The sequence below is a fragment of the Engystomops pustulosus genome, chromosome 10, assembly GCF_040894005.1.
Source record: "Engystomops pustulosus chromosome 10, aEngPut4.maternal, whole genome shotgun sequence".
Classification (NCBI taxonomy): domain Eukaryota; kingdom Metazoa; phylum Chordata; class Amphibia; order Anura; family Leptodactylidae; genus Engystomops; species Engystomops pustulosus.
In genome coordinates, this window is record NC_092420.1 from 22,664,391 (window position 1) to 22,683,993 (window position 19,603).

Genomic DNA, 19,603 nt, shown 5'->3' on the forward strand with positions numbered 1-19,603 from the left:
GTTTGTATCTCAGAACTATTCATGTTACCGTGAAGGAATCCTCCAGCACCGCATTCTTTGGGTTAAAACTTTTTTTATGGAGCATCGTAAAATCCACTGTAAGGTCATAGACTGACGCGGTTCGAGCTATAAGCTCTTAACCATAGTCACAGAAAAATATGATTAAGATCTTGTTGCTTGAAACGCATCAGTATCTGACCCTAATGGGGATTTTACTGTGATCCAATAAAATATTCAAGTTTTTACTCAGTGTTGGAGGATTTCCTTCATTGCCCCTCGCCTCTCCGATGAGCCTCTTCGGCCGTTCCTTGGTTCGTATCTATCTGTACTTAATTCAATGAAAATGACCATGTGGTCAAGCGTGGCCCTGCTTTGGATACTCAGTCTCTTCAGGACTTTCCACTTAGTAATCATAGGCAATCAATCTTGTATCCTATAAAACACTCCTTTGGCACAAATGCAAGTCACACAGACTTTTCAGTGCATGTGAACTTTATTATATTTATGGCTATAGAATTTTTGTTCTTGCCTAAAGTTTAGACAAACTTTTTATTAAATAACGGAAGACACGTGTAAATCACAGGCCTGTAAATAAATACCATATATAAGCGCGCCGGTGTGGACAGGATGGTTTATATTTGGGTATTTGTGTTTATCTCAGGGTTTTATTCTTCCAGATTGCATAAAACACAGCCATATGAGGGATCGCCTCCCTATGAATATTCAGGATCGTAGCCAATAAAGTCAATGCTCTGTCCAGAAGGCATTGTTGTCTGAATTAACATAATGAGATCAATGGTTCTAAGATGGGAAAACATCAAAGAGCAGATCCGGCCCAGCAGGAAAACAGTCTTCTAAATAGAACTTGCTGCTTCCGATAAACCTCGTATCTAGGATGTTATGTGTTATGGCTTCTATCATCACTTTTTCTAAATAAGACTTGTCTAACAGGAGTCAGATTTGAGTTTTATATGGGATTACCATAAACGCTTACAGTATGGAATGTCTTTGTTCCTGTTTCCACCAATCTGGTATATATTTTATTCCACTCAATCTAGATTTAGACATCCATCAAAATCAAGCCTGATAAACCAGGGACACTTGCTCATAGATCCAGATGCTGTTATTGTCCAGGGCATACTTCCTTTTAAAATCACGTTTTAAAATGATGCTATCGAGTCTGAAGGGCTCTGGTGACATTACCAGAGCCCCTCTGTGCTGAAACTTCACATGCAGTCTCACCATTCCCCCTGAAACCTCAGCACTTTCCCCTCCATCTGCCTGATGAAATCTCACACAGTGGAAGGGATAAGTGTTCCTACACAGTGCAACCACCTGTGAAGCATGGAAGGGATTCTGGTACCCGCCCCATAGCCCTTCTGGCTCATTAGCGTAATTTTGAAAGTTGATTTTTAGAAGGAAGGAGGCCATGGATAACAAATATTAGAAGATTTCCACAGTCCTGGTGCCTGGATCTATGAGCAAGTGTCCCTGGTTTATCATGATGGATTTTGATGGTAGATTTCTGTTAAAGAATGTTACACCTCCACAACTATTTGGATGCATTTAAAATAAGAATTAATGTCTTCAACTCCTGCGCAAAGTATTATGTTTCCATGGTAGCAGACTGCAAACAAATCCTCTGTAGACTGACTCTTTTTTTCAAGATGCCATGACTCCATGGTGCCATGCCATGATGCCATGACCCCCTGCCTTGGTAGACAAAAATATATAAATGCGGTCCCCTACTTAAGAACACCCGACATACAGATGACCCCCTAGTTACAAACAGACCTCTGGATGTTGGTAATTTACTGTATTTTAGTCCAAGGCTACAACGATCATCTGTCTAAGAGCTATCACAGGTGTCTGCAATTAAGATTTTTTATAAATCCTGGTTCTTATGACAATCCAAAAGTTTTAAAATCCAATTATCACAGAGACCAAAATAATTATGACTGGGGATACAATTATAAAATATAGAGTTTTGAATTAAGAACAAACCTACAGCATGTGTATTACCTAGATGGAAATCATGGAATAACCTATATCCTATATTTACCTGTCTCTATAATATTCACATACCTGCTGTAGCCAATAACCGGCCTCAGGGCTCATGTGCCATTCATGTGGAAGTGATGTCTGAGCCTATTGACTGGGCAACCAGGGCATCCAACAATAGGGCTTCCTTCTACTATATATCTGGGCATCCTGGAGGATGTTGTTCTAGTTCATTCATGTCATGATACTTTCAGTTGTCATCTAATGAAAGGAGGCTTAAGCTGTGTATATGAAATGGGAGAATTAGATTGTCACCTTGATGAAGACGGGAGCCATGAGCGTGAACAGAAGGAAATGTTGGTGCTCTACAACTGGTGGGAAATCAGTGGAATAGATCCTGTCAATGGCTCGGATAAGCAATTGATCCATCAGATACAGGATGTTTTTTTTGCTTGTTTACACAAAGCAACTTACATTTTAGGTAGCTCTCTTCTGCAAAAGGAAGGGGACGTTTAACAATGGAAGACTCATCTATCATTCCTTATGTTCCTCTCTTGGGAATCTGTCCTATCTTCAATTTCCATTTCCCATACATTTAGGAAAGATATTGTCGCCACTCTATTTAACCCAAGTGAAGTAGTACTTAGGGGCCTTAGGCCTTACTCATTTAGATTTTCAATAATATTTTATTATTACGATCACATTGAAAGGTGACTATACTGTAGCCCAGTCTTTCAGATGTCTCACGGCTAGGGTTTTGGCAATAATATGGAGAATTTGCCCTCTCTCCCCAGGGCTGACCCAGTGGATGAAATAGTAGATGTGTTCCTGACTGTAGGCACGCCTTCTACAAAGATCAACATTGGTACGCACTTTAGTCACCTTTTATACGCAGTGCTATTGACATTAACCAGAGAGGCCGGCCTGACAGCGCAGCACGTTACACCACTTGCTCTGCTTTCTCTGTATGGTTTATCTAAGGAGACTCGGCAGAAAATTACACAGCCTAATTGTTTTCAGTCCGGAGAAAAATTTTCTTCCAGATACTTTCATGGCTGCTGTGTAGTTGGACCTTTGTGCCAAGATGTGGCACTATTGTTGCAAACCGTATGATAAAGCAGTGTCACTTTAATAGAATTATTATAGGACGAGAAACCTGACGTTCAGCTTGCCAGCCATGATGGGGTTGTGTAGGTATCTCTAGTTCACACAGGATTTGGCCATTGTAGATTGGAATAGTTGGGGCGTAATTTGAGGGTGTAGTTTAACCCATGGCCAGAAGCCATGCAGTGTCTAAATAGTGGGGCACATTTATTTACCTGTCCCGTCCGGTGAGGATTCGGATCTGCCGCGATTCACTGAGATCGTGCGTCCAATTTCCTGCATGTGTCGCTTCCCCGCTGAGGTACGCCGGAGTACACTATCTACTTCCCGGTGCGTGTAAGTGCATGGCTTGCAACACAATTTGAATGTTAAATCCCGCACTTAGTTAGTCGGGTTGTCCGACGGCCACACTCTCGATTTGTGTTGCATCAAAGTCACAGCGATTGCTCCAAAATCCGATCGTGTGCGCCAAAAACCCAGTTAAATGTGACGCAAAGCAGAAAAAGTTTGAAAACCCGACGAAAATGCGGTCTGCAGACCCTTAGAAAATGTTCCTCAGTATGTTTAACCAGTGTAATGATACCAGTATTATGCATGATACATGTCTGTTGTTGACGTGATTCGTCAATGATTAGCCACATCGTCATTTATATGGACTTATCCACAGCATTTCCACATGGAATTTGTATTTATATTCTTATGGATGGCGAAGTGGACAAAAAATAACAATACAGGAGGATTAAGCATAAAATACACACCATGACCCCAGTCTTAAAGGGGGTTTCCATGAACCATACTTTTGCTCAAGTACAGTGTAAGTGGCAAGTATCTGTTTAGAGTCCAACTTTTGACAAGGGAGACCCCAGGCCCCGTGTGCAAGTGGAGCAGTAATCCAAATGAGTACCTACTGTTTCATTCACACAGAAGGATTTGCATCCGCAATGTAGTGATTAATTGAACCCCTGGTATTCACTTATGCCTGTCTTCAAGTTGTTGTTTGGGTGGGTTGGGAGTAGGAAACCCCCTTTAAACTATGTTATACGTTACCTCATGGCTGGTGTATCTACGATACTGCCCATTTATGTTGCAGGATTTAAGCTCCGTTTCCCTTCACAGTGGGCTCCATACCTATCTGAGAGCTTTAACACTCTATCATTTACATGAACGGGACTTAATTGACCCAGCGTTCTGCTATAGAGGAAAAACGTTTGTGAATGTGATCATGTAGTACGCTGGCGTCTTCGTTTGTATTATTGTTGGGTTGGGTTGGGCTCCAGCCATTGGGCCCTCTTTAGGGAAGGATCCATCACTAGTGTTGGAATTCATAGTAGAAAGGTAGTATAACCCCTGTTATAGATTTGTGATACTCTGTATGCTTCACATATTTTTTTTTTATATTGTACTATAAAAATATATATTTTTCTTGTGTTTCTCTATACGCGGCCCAGTTCTTGTGGAGATTAGGAGAAGCTTTTACAAACACTAATGTTGTAATGGATAATGCCGTAGTCTTCGTACATTAGGGTAAAGCTGCAGAGTACAGTGTTACATTGTATACCTCTCCAAACCCTTCCAGCCACAAAAGAACTGTCACACCCTTTAAGCTTTTAGAAGAGGCCAAGTAGAGGACAGTGGAAATAAAGATTAAAGGCACCAGATGAGGGGAGGTTAAGCACAAAGACTGCTGACTTTTTCCAGGTCATACAGAGAATAATTGCCACTTACAGGATTTACACAAGTCTCTATGTTTCACGGGACTCGTGTAATACCCAACAACTGACTAATATCATTCACCGCACAGCAGTCTGCTCGTAGATATGACTGTTTCTACAAGTCTCATTTGCAGGGAAATTCACAGGAGCATGGTGGTCTTTGCGCTCTACCACTTCTTATAGTGACCAGAAGTATCAGTACGAGCCTTGGGGTCAGTATAAAGAAGTAAAAATTTATGGGATATTTAAGTTGCTTAGGCGTCTTTGATGTCTTTATGTCCCATCTCCCATCACTTCATTTCTGGGTTTTAGTGAATTTTGGAACATTTTTGCCTGAGCTTCATTAAGCTGTTAACTTTTTTGTACACTATATATTATTGACATATTCATGGATAGTTTATGATCAAATATTACATTAATGAATTAAGAGAATACCATGGTTCTCGACTCCGGATAGAGAAAAAGAGTTGCTCTTACCTTGGAGGACTCAACATACCCATGCATTTTAATAAAACCCGTGTAACACTTCATTTTGCCTGTAGGGGAGCTGTTAATAAATGAAACAATTGCTATTTATTATACTTCATCACCATCAGAGTTAATCACTGGGCTTCCAGCAGTGGAATGGACACTTTCTCATCAAGTTTTTGTCAAGATTCTCCTTTTAAAATTAGAAAACCCTGACATGTTATCAATGTAATCCAATAAAAAAAATAGATCTCTTTTTATGCAAAAAAAAAAAAAGGCGAACCTTTTAGAGAGCGAGTGCCCGAACCACAACAAAAACCCACTTATTTATTTCAAAGTGCCAACACAGCAATTTAAGCAATAACTTATTGCTTACTGCTTTGTCAATGCTTTCATCATATTGGCGTCTTGAGGACATCAATACAGTAGAAAGGAGAAATTCAGATTATTATTGTAGCCTCCCTCCCTTGTCCCCTGTACAAGAAGAATGCAGGACACATGGCAGGAGATCAAATTATTATCCAGCTCTGTCCACATCTTCTCACTCCTCCTGTAGTCCTAGCCAACCAAGGATGTGTTGCTTTAAAATAGTCCTCAATGTCCTGTGTAGCCTGGGACTGCAGGAGGAGGACATGTGTCCTGTCTTATGAACTCTATGCTGAGGACCTGGGTGCCCACAGAGAGGGCTCTGAGTGCCACCTCTGGCACCCATGCCATAGGTTCGCCACCACTGGTATAGACCATAAAGTTTTGTGACTTTATGAATTCCAACATGTTGGAGCTTTGTTGAATTTGTAACTTTTTGTGCCGTTGGGGAAATGAGTTGACTGTTGCACAATTCCTGTTTAGGTAAAGGTTTGTCCTTACCTATGACTGACCCTAAATCAGACTTTAAAAATCTGTTCCCGTAAGGTTTCTCAAAAGTGTCCAGGTTTTCGTTTCTCCAATTTTTTAGTCATGTCCACACACTTACCTACTGTTTACTTGCTTACTTTTTCGGGATAATTTGCTGTCATGAACATAAGTGACCTAAGTGAATATTTGTTCCAGCCCTTTGACTGGGAATCATGGGATGCACAATAGGAAGTCATTCCGAGCTGAGGTTGTTTGTCAAAAAGTTTCAGGAAGTTGTGGAAATCGGACACCTGAGGATATACGGAAAGAGGGCAAACTCCACACAAGAGTCCGTCAGTCCTGTCAGATCAAGTCGGATTGCTTTGACAGGAAGGATTGAGACTTGAAGGAGAGATTCAGAGTGTAGATATATTGTTGATGTACAGAAAAGATTCCAGCATAACAAGAAGCTTTCACAGGCAAATTTTTTAGGCTTATAATTTTTTAGTTTTTGCTGTATTTGACAATAGTAGTGATAAAAGAAGTAATAATGATGCTGTAATGCAATAAATGATTAGTAGATCAAATTGAATTTATTCTACATATAGGCCGTATACACATATGAACAATAGAATACATATCTAAAGATATGTACAACTTTATATAACTTTGCATCAAATTTGTCAACCAAATTTGTAACAACCAATCCCTATCTTTTACTGTAAAGAAGTAAAAGGAGTTATTTGTGTCGCCTAAAGTGTTCTAAAAAACTCCAAATGAATTAAAATTTAAAAAAAAAAACCTAATAAAAATGCTAAAAGCTTCTGTTAGCATGGGCTGCAGCAATCATGTGCTGACCATCAGTAAAGAAATACAGGGGGAATTCCTCGAGTCAGTAAACATTGCAAAAATATGAAATTTTTTAAATAAAAAAAGTAACAGTCTTTGTGCTGGGAGAGCTTTGCAGTATGCTTTTGTTGCATGTACTGTAAAGATAAAAAACAAAAAAAGAGAAGATGAGGGCATTTCGTGGTGGAAAAAGATTTAGGAAATGGTAGATTTACGAGATGGTAGATTACATTTACTTACCCTGGAGTTCACCAAAAGTGCATTGTCGGATGATAATGCACTGTGCCGCGATTCACTAAGATTGTGCGCCCGATATCCTGCATGTGTCGCTTCTCCGGTCAGGTCCGACAGAGTTCACCTTCTTTTTCCCAGTGCATGTAAGTGCTTGGGCTTGCAACACAATTTGAAAGTTAAATCCTGCGCTCAGTCGGATTGTCCGATGGCACGCCCCCAGGGCAGACTCTTGTTAAATACCTGTCTAAGCTGTGCAATGCCCGAAAAAGGCGAACAGTCTGACAAAAGTGACCAGACTGTTCAGCGCGACCCTTAGTAAATGAGCCCCAATGTTAACAAAACGTTTGGACGCTGGGTTGGAGTCTTCATCACATCAGTCACTTAAGGGACCAAGGCAAATGTGTGAGAAGATTCATTCTCCGACTAGTGAACAACGTTGCCTCGGCCTTGTAAGTGACTGACCTGATAAAGACGCCGATCCGTCAAAATTCTCTTGCTAATGAAACTTTATGATAATCTTCCATCTCGTACATCCATGACCTTTTTTCCTTCCTCGACCTACACGCAAACAGCAGATAGATATAACAGTGTTATGGTCAGGTTTATTTCTATGTGGTTCTGGATTCTGATGACCTTTCTTGACATAAGTTGCACATTTCTATGTTTTTTGTGTCACAATTTACTAAATGTTCAATTAAACAGAAATTAAAAATCTCTAAAATGTATGCATATATAAACTAAATTTAATGAAGACCTTAATGTATACTTGTTTTTCCCTCCAAAATATCACAAAACTACAAAATAAGCTGTATATATTTTACAACAGATGCTGCAGTTCCTGCTTTTCTTCTGGTCTTTGTGATGCTGTGGGAGATAACCGCTGCATCCAATCAGTGTAGATTTGTACCGTGTTAGCCTTCTTCACTCTTCTTCTGCATCCAATCAGTGGCAGTGACTGGCACCACAACATAGATCCAGGACCGAGCATGAGCTGCACTGCTTGATGCTTTCATTTCAACAATAAGTGCTTTTCGACCAAAATTAATAGAAAAAGAAGCATGTCCGATCATATCTTCCCATGTCGGAATTACTAAACAATCTTTTTGTCTCTAGCTACTTTTATAATACCTTATATTTTGATTGATTTATTAGCGTGTTTTATGAATCCAGTGCTCAGTGAATATCCCTGGTGGTGTTCCCAGCAATCTCCAAGGCTGCAGGTCATATCAATAAAAAATACTCCACATCTAATGGCTGGAAAGAGGCCAATCCAACCTGTCACTCTCCAGCTGCAGCTCTATTATTCCAGTGCCGTCTGCAGTCAAAATCATTGTGGATAATAAATTCTGTGGAGTATGTTTTACCCAATGCTCTTTCAATCCCGGGATTTACCAGGGAAATTCTTGCCATGGAGACATCAAATGTGCCAACGGAATCATTAAATTCTAACGAGCATTGTAAACATTGTAGAACCGGTAGAGCATGTGCGATCTCTTCTGATAGGACCTCCATGAAACCAGTAATGATGACCTAAACCGAAGATTGGTCATGAGTAACCCGATCTTGCACAAACTCCTTTGAAACATGTTTAGGATGGTCCTTTTTCTATCTTCTTCACCCATTCTGCATGTATGTGGTTAGGAGTTGGTTGAGAGTGGTAGTTAACCATTTATTATTTTAGTGGCTCTCTTTCGGAGCCACTTCACCTGTAATTTTATGTGACCACCCAACGCACATAAAACACATTTACAGTATTTTTCGTACAATAAGGCGCACCGTATTATAAGGCGCACCATCAATAAATGCCTGCTAGAACATCTAGGATCATATATAAGGCGCACCGGATTATAAGGCGCACCTGATTGTAAGGATGAATGACCAGCAGGTGGCAGACCTGTGCACAGTTCAAGGCAGCTGTTGTCTGTAAGTACAGTTCATATATAAGGCGCACTGGACTATAAGGCGCACCTTTGATTTCGAGAAAATCAATGGATTTTTCGTGCGCCTTATAGTCCGAAAAATACAGTATTATTATTGATTTATATAGAACACAGTTCACATATATATGGGCGGCACATCTAGGGAAAATAATTCCTTGGTTCCCTTGAAGAATAACAGTTGCATTCTAGGGGTCACACTAAGAAGACTCCTGTGATTTCTTGATTCTTCATTCTTGTCCTTTGGGAGGAGATAAGCCACTGCAAGACACCACCGCTGCTGCTCATCTCCCCAAACAAAAGCAACCTATATTAATAATCTAATAAAATATCCCTTATATTATCACTGTGGATGACGTTCTCATCTCCCCCACAGACACGGAATTACTAATACAGGGGAACTTAAGAACACCCGATTTACAGACGGACCCCTCTGCCCACTGTGACCTCTGGTGAAGCTCTTTGGATGTAGTCCCAGGCTGCAATGATCAGCTGTAAGGTGTCTGTAATATAGTTTTATTGATAATCCTTGCAAAAAATGTTGAAAATCCAATTGTCACTGGAGCTACAATTATAATATATACAGTTCCAACTTACATACAAATTCAACTTAAGTACAAATCCAAGGAACCTATCTTGTACGTAACCCGGGACTGCCTGTAGATCCTTTTAAAATCAGTGATTCCCTTGTAGATGGATTGGACCGAGGCTCTTTGTTCCCCTTACACTTAATATGAATAACCTAGCCATGACGGGGTGGCACTGGTGGACATGACCAACACTAACCCCTTAGCCAAAATCCAAGGAATATAACAGGACAAATAATACAAAGTTCCATCTGGCTTCCAGGTTTAATTCTGCAGTTGTACGATTTCATCTGGCTCCAAAAGGTGTCACTGTAAGGCAAGAATTATCTGTGAATCCTCCACATAATCCGTACAGATCCCAGAACAGCGAGACGTAGCGCAGGGAACAGAAAAGGGGACGTTTATCTGACAGACACAGAGTCCGGTTGTGCCCAATTACAGTAGATGGGAGAGAGTGGCTCCTTATCATTGACCTGGACTGTAATGCTTTCTATAAGCCTACAGTGCACATAGTATAGACTGTATTTCATTAGATGTAGTAGAGAGATAAGTCATCCTGTGATTCTATGCATAAGGAGCTTTTATATCACAGTGCTATAATGTACACCATGCCTCCTATTCATCTAGGTAACTTCTAGGAAGTAGAGGTGACTTCTGCAGATACTAGTGACAGCAGACTGCGGGTCTTGTTTTTTGTATGTTGTAAGGTGTTTTTTCTGATGTGAGGATATGCACACAAGAATCTCAATGTTTCCTTACAACAGAAGGGAAGCAGTGTATCCCACTGGATACTCATACAGATCACTCCTCCCATCCATGAAAGCAAGGAGAGGTTTGAACATTGGCAGGAGACAATAATTTGCTGCCGGTAAACTTTTATGTGTCACCCCAGTGATGTAAATGTAAAATTATGGACAGTTACGTCACACAGGAAACACATGCAGTGTACACTCAGCGGAGGCTGGGGATGGATGCCATACAGTGGAACCCTTCTGGTGTATTTTGCTTTTCCAAAAGGAAGCAGGATGATATAGAGCAGTCTGCCGTACACTTTCATCCAGTAATTTCTGCTGGACGCAACATCTACTGACCAGACAATGGCAAAAAGGATGTGTCTGCCCACTAGTACCATATTCTTCGGACTATAAGGTGCACCGGATTATAAGGCGCACCATCAATAAATGCCTGCTAAAACATCTGGGTTCATATATAAGGCGCACCTGATTATAAGGATGAATGACCAGCAGGTGGCAGACCTGTGCACAGTGCAAGGCAGCTGTTGTCTGTAAGTACGGTTCATATATAAGGCGCACTGGACTATAAGACACACCTTTCTGAGAAAATCAAAGGATTTTTTGTGCGCCTTATAGTCTGAAAAATACGGTATAAGTCTAAAGACACATTTAGTGTGCTAGCACTTAAGGTGTGCCAACAATGATATATGAATGTTGCCTTTCACTGTCCACAATCAGTGTTGCCGAGGTTACATTGTGTGCACTTTTTTAATAACGATCGTAACGGTGACATCTAATAGTAAATTTATTTATGATGCACTGCACGTAGGGGATAAACGGGACAAAAATAAAAAAGGTGATCTGCTATATTATAAGGAATACAATTCATTATGAGGCTGATGTTCTGAGATAACAAAGAGATGCAAAGTGACTTGCATAATACGAGGCCATTTTCCCATGATAAAATTGTTGTTACTTTTTTTTATGGTTCAATAATTTTAGTGAGTTATGTACATTGACAAAGGTGATCAATGGTGACTGTCATATCAAACATAACAACTCGAGGAACTTATGCAATTGGGTTGGTAACCGTAAGTGCATTATGATAGTGTTACTATCCATAGTGTTGTTATCCATCCGCCTTTTCAAAAGAATCGGCAAAAAGAGATGCACATTTATATGTGAATTAGCATATTCTAGTTTAGGGGGGTATCTCTGTGCACGGCATTAAACAAAAAGGTTACCACCTCTTTGGTTAATAAGAGCTAATTCACTTGCGATTTTATTGACCACATCTTTTGAACGGATGGCGGCATTTGAAAAAAACAAGATCAATTTGGGATATCGGCAATAAGATGAGACACAACAATTTAGAATTTTGTTGTACACTTTAAGTCCCCTGGGTCATATGCATGGGACATATGCATTTACAGAGCCACATCACAACACTGTGAATACGTTTTAGTATGTCATAGACGCTCCATTACTACCATATGTTGACTCTTTATTCTTTATATATAGATTATTATCCACTTTATTTTACCCTATGGTCTGTAGGTTACAATAATTTTGTAATTACAGTAGATGTACAGGCAGTCCCCGGGTTACGTACAAGATAGGTTCTGTAGGTTTGTTCTCAAGTTGAGTTTGTATGTAAGTTGAAACTGTATACTTTATTATTGTAACCCCAGTCAAACTTTTCTGGTCTCTGTGACAATTGGATTTTAAAAATGTTGTACTGTCATAAGAAACAGGATTAACAATAAAGTTTCATTACAGACACCTGTGATAACTGTTACAGCTGATCATTGTAGCCTAGGACTAAAGTACAGCAAATTACCAAAATCCAGAGGTCCGTTTGTAACTAGGGGTTGTATGTAAGTTGGGTGTTCTTAAGTAAGGGACCGCCTGTACATGTTGTGGGGTTATTATTGCTTATAACTACTTTCAGGCCATATGGAGATGTAGTACAGTACTGTGTATCACCCTGTACAGGGCGCATTGACCTGTGACCACTTACCACCTTATGGATGTCTTCTACCATACTTATTACATATCACACTGTGTGGCCAATTAGTTTGGGTGAAACTGTTCTACTGCACCACTGAAGGAGGGAGGAAGGGGACTAAAACAAAAACCTTCTTGTAACCAAGTACAGATTCTCCAAGTAAAAAAGTGTGGAAGGTGAGATAACGCTTTCTGGTCCCTTCTCGTAAAGAGCCACAGCTGAGCTCTCCGGCATGTTGCAGCTGGCTTATAAACCCATCTCTTTGTTGGCTGTTCAAATAAAATATTTCTGGATGTGTCTGTAAAGTTGTGAAAGGAAAACCTGCAGAAAAAAAGATCCATAATTTCAAGGGCTCTTATCTCCGTTTTTTTAAAATAATCATTGAGTCGTCCCATGATTCTGAAAGAAAACATAATGATCGAAAAACCTCATTTTCCTAAGTGTGTTTACTTAGCACTTACACGGAGCATTTTACAGGGATGTGGGTTCTACAACAAAGCATTTGTGAAAGGCTTTACACTCCAAAGACTTTTCCATTATGTTTTTTTTTTTCCTTTTTTTTTTTTTTTTACCATCCTACAGTTCAGAAATGACTTTGCCATTAAAAAGGTATTTTTAAAGTTCTAACCATCTGGCAAGATGCTCTATTCTAATGAGTCTTTTTTTTTTTTAGAAGATAAACCTGAAAATTAGGCATTTAGGAATTTTTGTGGATTACATCATCTTTGTATACTTACCTATGCGTGGAACACGTTTTGAGAAAATTTTGACTGTTTAAAGAGGACCTGTCACCCAAATTTTCGGCACTAGGAAAATTTACTAGTAAGCAGCTCCTAGTGCTGAAAATTTGGATGACCGGTCCTCTTTAACCAGGGGGTGCAGAAAGTAATGTTAAAGTTTGATATATCATGAAATAAGACCTCCTGCAGATGGCTATGAGCTTCAGTCGGACTTCAAACTGGGCAAAGCACATGGCCGGGTAGAGAAGAAGAAAGGGTTGAGAGCTCCTTACCCCTCTCCATAGGAAGCCGGAAATAGGACCTGCTCTAACTTTCGCGTTGCTGCCCGCTTCTGTCACCATGTGACCACCGTACTGTAATCGAGTGTAATAGACCTCTACGGGGGTCGTGATCTGGGCCCCAATAATTCTTACCTTGAATATTGTGGCTGACAAGTTGACAGATTTTGATCAGTCACCGCTAGATTTCAACCATGGCAGAACTGACTAAATACAGGTAGTTATGAAAGTCTTTATGATTCCATTTTGGATTTGTATCATTTTATGGATGTAGGCAAAAAAATAACCATGAAGGCAGTGTTGGGGGCACAGCTTCATGCAGGCTCAGATGCTGTACCCATCCCCATCCGATGATGCCAGTCCTATAAATGAACAATATAGTTGGGGACCCTGGTACAGATTTTTCATGTTGGCTCCTCTAAATATAGATATAGTCTGGGGCTGACAATACCCATAAGTTGATCTAGCCGACAAAAGATCTTCACGTCTTTGTTAGAAACCCAAGTTAAATTACAGATCAAGGCAATGTGTCTACAGTGTTGGAAAAATCTGTGACTCTTTATTTTAGTTGCTTGGTGAATTGTCTTCTGTAGCAACAAGTTGTAAAAGACAACTGTGAACAAAAAATACTTCCTCAAATCTCTCAATATAATTTTTGATGCCAAGGAGTATATTTTTTTTAGAAAGCCAGTGAGGAGATAAGTATGATGGAAGCTCCTACTATATCATAATGAGAACAAACTCAAAACTCTGTTTAGTTATATTAAAACTTGTGGTCACTGGTAAGAAATTAAAGATAATCCAAGTTTTTAGAGTCTAATAAAAATTAACAAATTAATGGAAATCTACTGTCTGGAACCTACTTTCTAAAGCAGCTCCGAACAGTGATTTCTCCCCCCCCCCTTCATGCAATGATCATTCCACAAAATTCTCTTTCATGCAGCCATTTCAAAAAAATATATATGCAAATGAACCCCAAGCGCGGGGGGGGGGGGGGGGTGGTTCAACAGAGCCCATCTCCAGTCATCGGCTGCACTTTCTGCAGGCATTGGCTGGCTGGTTGTAACTCCTGCACCTGTGCAGTAGCTCCTTTGTTCTTTGAACACAGTGGGGCACATTTACTAAGAGTCTGTGGACCGCATTTTTGTTGGGTTTCCCGACTTTTTCCGTTTTGCGCCGCGTTTAACTGGGGTTTTTGGAGCACGTGACCGGTTCCTGGCGCAAATTTTCATGCAGCACAAATTGGGGGGTGGGCCGTCGGACAACTTGATTGATTCGGACTAAGCGCAGGATTTAACATTCAAAGTTGTGTCGCAAGCCATGCACTTACATGCATCGGGAAGAAGAAGGTGAACTCCGGGGGAACTCAGCGGGGAAGCGACTGGAAATTGGACGCACGATCTTAGTGAATCGCGGCAGCCCTGAATCCTCGTCGGACAACACACCTCGGGGATTGCGACGGGACGGGTAAGTAAATGTGCCCCAGTATCTTTGAGGCAGTCAGAACAAGGGAACTACTGCTCAGGGGCTCTAATTAAAACGAGCCAGCCGGTAACGTAGGCTGCTGGAGGGGGTGTGTATTCATTGCTATAGGGAGTGGGTAATTTCAAGTGCTGCCGGCGCCTGGAGAGGCTCTGTTGAGCATAAAAAAATGTAATGGACGGATACTGAATGAGGGGTGCCTGAGATATCTCTGCCTGGAGCTGCTATAGTAAGTGGGTGGGTAAGGAGGTAGATTTCACTTGATACAAAACTTGTATTTGTTGATGACGTTCAAAAGCCTTCAAAACAAAAAAATGTATAAAAATATATATACTTAACCTAGCCCTCCTTAGCTTTTCTGGGCTCTTAATAATAGTGTCCTGAGGAATGGTCAAGAGCAGAGTCTTCTCCTTTGAAGGTAATTCAAGGCGATTCTGCACAGCTCCCTTAGGTATGCTCTGATGTAGCAGGTTAATTGGAAATCTCTTTGGTAATTGCCAAAAGGAAAATCTAATTACTTTTTCTTTCTTTAGATGGATGATCTCATGAACGCTCTTGAAAAGACAAGACAGGAGCTGGATTCCACCAAAGCTCGTCTCTCCTCAACTCAACAATCACTTGCTGAAAAGGAAGCACACCTGAACAATTTGATGATAGACCGCCGAAAACAACTCGAAGAGATCCTGGAGATGAAGTAAGGATATCATTTATTTCAGCTTTATTGTACAGTATTACCCAATTTGAAAAGCGAATGCGTACAGGTGCGCATAGGTCCATCAAATGGCCCTTGTATTTTTTATTTACAGTGGGTAGACCGCCGTTTCTACCACATTGTATGTAAGAGAAGGTAAAAAGTAGAGTAATATTTGTGGGTGGTCGCTATTGGCAATACTTTAATTACTCAAGACGAAACAAGCTATGTTGTTTTGTGTTTTTTGCAGCAAAATATGGCACCAGATGTTAGCCTTACGGGCAAATTGCCCAGAAAAGCAGCCCAAGCAATTACTTGGTGCCTCAGAGATCATGGGGCTCCCACACAATCTCTTCTTCCAGATTAGTTGGTAAAATAAATGAGATGCTGACCTCAATTCTCCCTTAAAGGGTTTGTCTACTATAAGCAAATAATTGATAGTGTTTGCTTAATAAAAAGTCATATACTTTCCCAATATACCTTCTGTATCAATTCCTCACAGTTTTGTAGATTTCTGCTTGCTGTCATTCTATAGGGAGCTTCATTGTTTACTTCTTTTTAATAAAAACTGGTCCCTGGTCATGTGATGTCACACAGGAGCACGGCTCGTTATATCCCTGGTCATGTGATGCAACACAGGTGGACAGCTCATTAAATCCCTGGTCATGTGATGTCACACAGGTGCACGGCTCGTTATATTCCTGGTCATGTGATGCAACACAGATGCACGGCTCTTTATATTCTTGGTCATGTGATGTTACACAGGTGCACAGCTCGTTATATCCCTGGTCATGTGATGTCACACAGGTGCTCGGATCGTTATATCCCTGGTCATGTGATGTCACACAGTTGCACGGCTCGTTATATCCCTGGTCATGTGATGTCACACAGGTGCACAGCTCATTATGTTCCTGGTAATGTGATGTCACACAGATGCATGGCTTATTCATCACATGACCGAGCCTGATTTTTTCCTTTTTTTATCCACAGGAAGTAAACAGTGAATTTTCCTATTGAATAACAACAAGTGGAGCTCTAGAAAACAGTGAGGAATTGATTGATAAAGAACATACCATCCATACTGGACTATAAGCCGAGTTTTTCAGCAAAAAAAGATGTGCTGAAAAACTCAAACTGGGATTATACTTGAATCAAGAAAAAGAAAAAAAGTTGAAACTCACCCCTCCAGCACCCCCCAGGTATTCTCTTCTTCCGATGGAAGAAGAGAAGATCTGCGGGGGGCGCTGGAAAGGTGAGTCAACCTATGATTATATATCCATACTGTTTGTGCTATAGGTCCAGAATGTTAGACAATGTCAGAACAGCACAATACATTTCAAGAAATCTCTTTAAGCAGCCTATATTTGTCCATCTTAAAGCTAATCCTGGAATACCCCTTTGACAGTTTGCTTTTAGGCTACATCTACAATTCCACAATTGTACAATTTGAGGGCTTTGCCGCCGATTTTGCTGTAAGTTTAGAGAAAAATTGACAACAGCGAGATGTTTTTATTATGTTTTCATCAACCTTTTACAACTCAATTCCTTCACTCCAGCACCCTCTTTAGTAGGACTTGGGACATGTTGGGGGTCATTTATTAAGGGCCCGATTCGCGTTTTCCCGACGTGTTACCCGAATATTTCCGTTTTGCGCCGCTTGTACTTAAATTGCCCCGGGATTTTGGCGCACGCGATCGGATTGTGGCGCATCGGCGCTGGCATGCGCGCGACGGAAATCGGGGGGCGTGGCCGAACGAAAACCCGACGTATTCGGAAAAACCGCCGCATTTAAAAACCGAAAATGTGTCGCATAAGGACCGCTTACCTTCACCTGGTCCAGCTCGGTGCATTCCGGCGCGATGAGTTTACTTTCAGCGCAGCAGCGCCACCTGGTGGACGGCGGAAGAACTACCTTATTAAATCCCGGCCGGACCCGAATCCAGAGCGGAGAAGCCGCCGCTGGAACGCGAATGGACCGGGTAAGTAAATTTGCCCCGTTGTGTTGTGTATTGTGTAGGGTTGTCATCTTCCTACCAGGAAGCATTCTTAGCAGTAAAATGTATATAGATCTTCCCGTAACATTCATTGTCTCGGCTTGCATGAGTCTTATCTGTAAAACATGTCCTTGAAAGGTAAGTGTTCCACACAGTGTATATGTCTACGGGAAAGTTTATATTTCAGTATATAGCCCTTTAAAAACAGACCCCTGAGGACATCTCTAGGCTTGAGTCTTAATCTAATAATTTCTGGTAAATCGGAATATATGGAGCTGCCGGACGTGTGGAGACATTGAATTTTTTTGGGATCGTAAAGAAATGGTTCGTCTGTTTTGAAGTGTCTGTCACTTTGTTTTTATCCGGTCGGCTCCTCTCCTGGGGATACCGGGGCCTGCTCTTTCTCTGGTGTCAGAGCTTCTCTGTCATGTAATATCTAATATTATCACCCTTCCTGACTGCACACATAGATATTGTCATGAAATGTTTATCACTGACATACGAAAGGACTGGGAACAGTAACATGCCATAAAAATGCACGTCAACAGGCCAGATATAGGGACTCGTATTTTTATAGACTTTCCTTTAAAAGTCCCCTGTGTGAACATTATCCAGCATAATCAGTTTATGAAAGGATATTAAAAAATAAATTCATTTCAAAAAAGTTTTTTTTTCAACTTCTTGCTATGGTGGACCCAAAACATCATATTTCATTGGGTAACATGTAATGCTTCACATATCCTGTGGTGTCACTGCAGGAGAAATCTGCACTTGTTTCTTAATTGCCTCATTGATAGCAGTGGCGCGTTCACAGTGTTCACGGAAAAACCGACTGAGACTATAGCAACAAACTCCTTCGGTTCCGATTTGGTCTACAGATTGGAACTGGCAGAGTCTGTGCACATATTCACTAAGAGGCCAGAGGTACATGATACACCTAGTGGTCAACCTGACCCACCAAAACCAATGGTATCTGCAAATAATCTCATGTGTTTGGGGGCCTCCTCTACTGGATCTTGAGCAGGGAAAAAGTGGGAAGGTGCAGGTTCTATTTTGTCATGTGTATCCTTCGTAGATTCTATCCCTGCTCCAGGTCTTCCAACACATGTGATATGTAAGCCGGGGGATTTTAAGACAGTGGCCACAAGTTATATAACTGGAGGGTTGACTGCTGGGTCAATGGGATTCAGTAGTTCTATTTTTGTAGAGTATTTTCCACTTGCCATAGTTGTTCGACCTTGGCAATTTCTCTTCCACCCACAAGTGGATTTGGTGAAAAAGCAAAGGAGGGTAAATTGTCTGCTCATTGCAAGCTTCGATTTATAGGATAACTAACAAGGATGGGGACTGGGATGGAACAGATATACTCAGGTAATGACCAGAACACTTAGAATCCTGTCCAGACACGTCTGATTCTTGATCCTAAAGTTTTTTTCCGACATTAACAAAAACTTTACTGGCGTTGTTGGGGGCTGTGAAAAAAAATAAACCTATACTTGCCTCCTTCGCATTCCCAGTGTCTTGGCCCGCTGCTGTGCGGTACGTTCCGACAACGCGGCCCACTTGGCTTGCCCACCCGTCTTTTGTCCAACCGCTGTATCAGACGCTGTAACAGGCACTGGGAGAGGAGACCGGTGGGCATTGGAACTATGTCCACCTTTTTGGATCATGATTTAGGACAGGACAAGATTAAGGAGGAGATGAATCTCTTGGTAAGGATTTCTAACTTTCAAAAAGTGGTTGCCCAACTATATTAAAACATGAAGTAGGGGTATACCCTTACTGATCCCCCGCAACATCTATTTTGATCGGTTTCATTCTCTTGATGGCCTTTGTATCTTGGCCTCCAACAGTGATGTTCCAACATTGGACATTTGACTTCTGAAACCAGTCACTGGTTTTAGCAATGACCGGTCAATATCACCACCGATCGGTTGCAGTGGTTAAGTT

At 41.0% G+C, this 19,603-nt stretch overlaps 1 protein-coding gene across 16 annotated transcripts in view; it reads left to right on the plus strand.

Moving 5' to 3' along the window:
* The window catches only part of ERC2 (ELKS/RAB6-interacting/CAST family member 2), a 606,872-nt gene that overhangs the window by 284,766 nt on the left and 302,503 nt on the right, over positions 1 to 19,603 (plus strand). For all 16 annotated transcript variants that reach the window (XM_072128520.1, XM_072128514.1, XM_072128513.1 and 13 more), the window contains one exon: positions 15,502 to 15,662. In XM_072128520.1, coding sequence (XP_071984621.1) covers positions 15,502 to 15,662 — 161 coding nt within the window. The remainder of the gene's footprint in view (positions 1 to 15,501; positions 15,663 to 19,603) is intronic.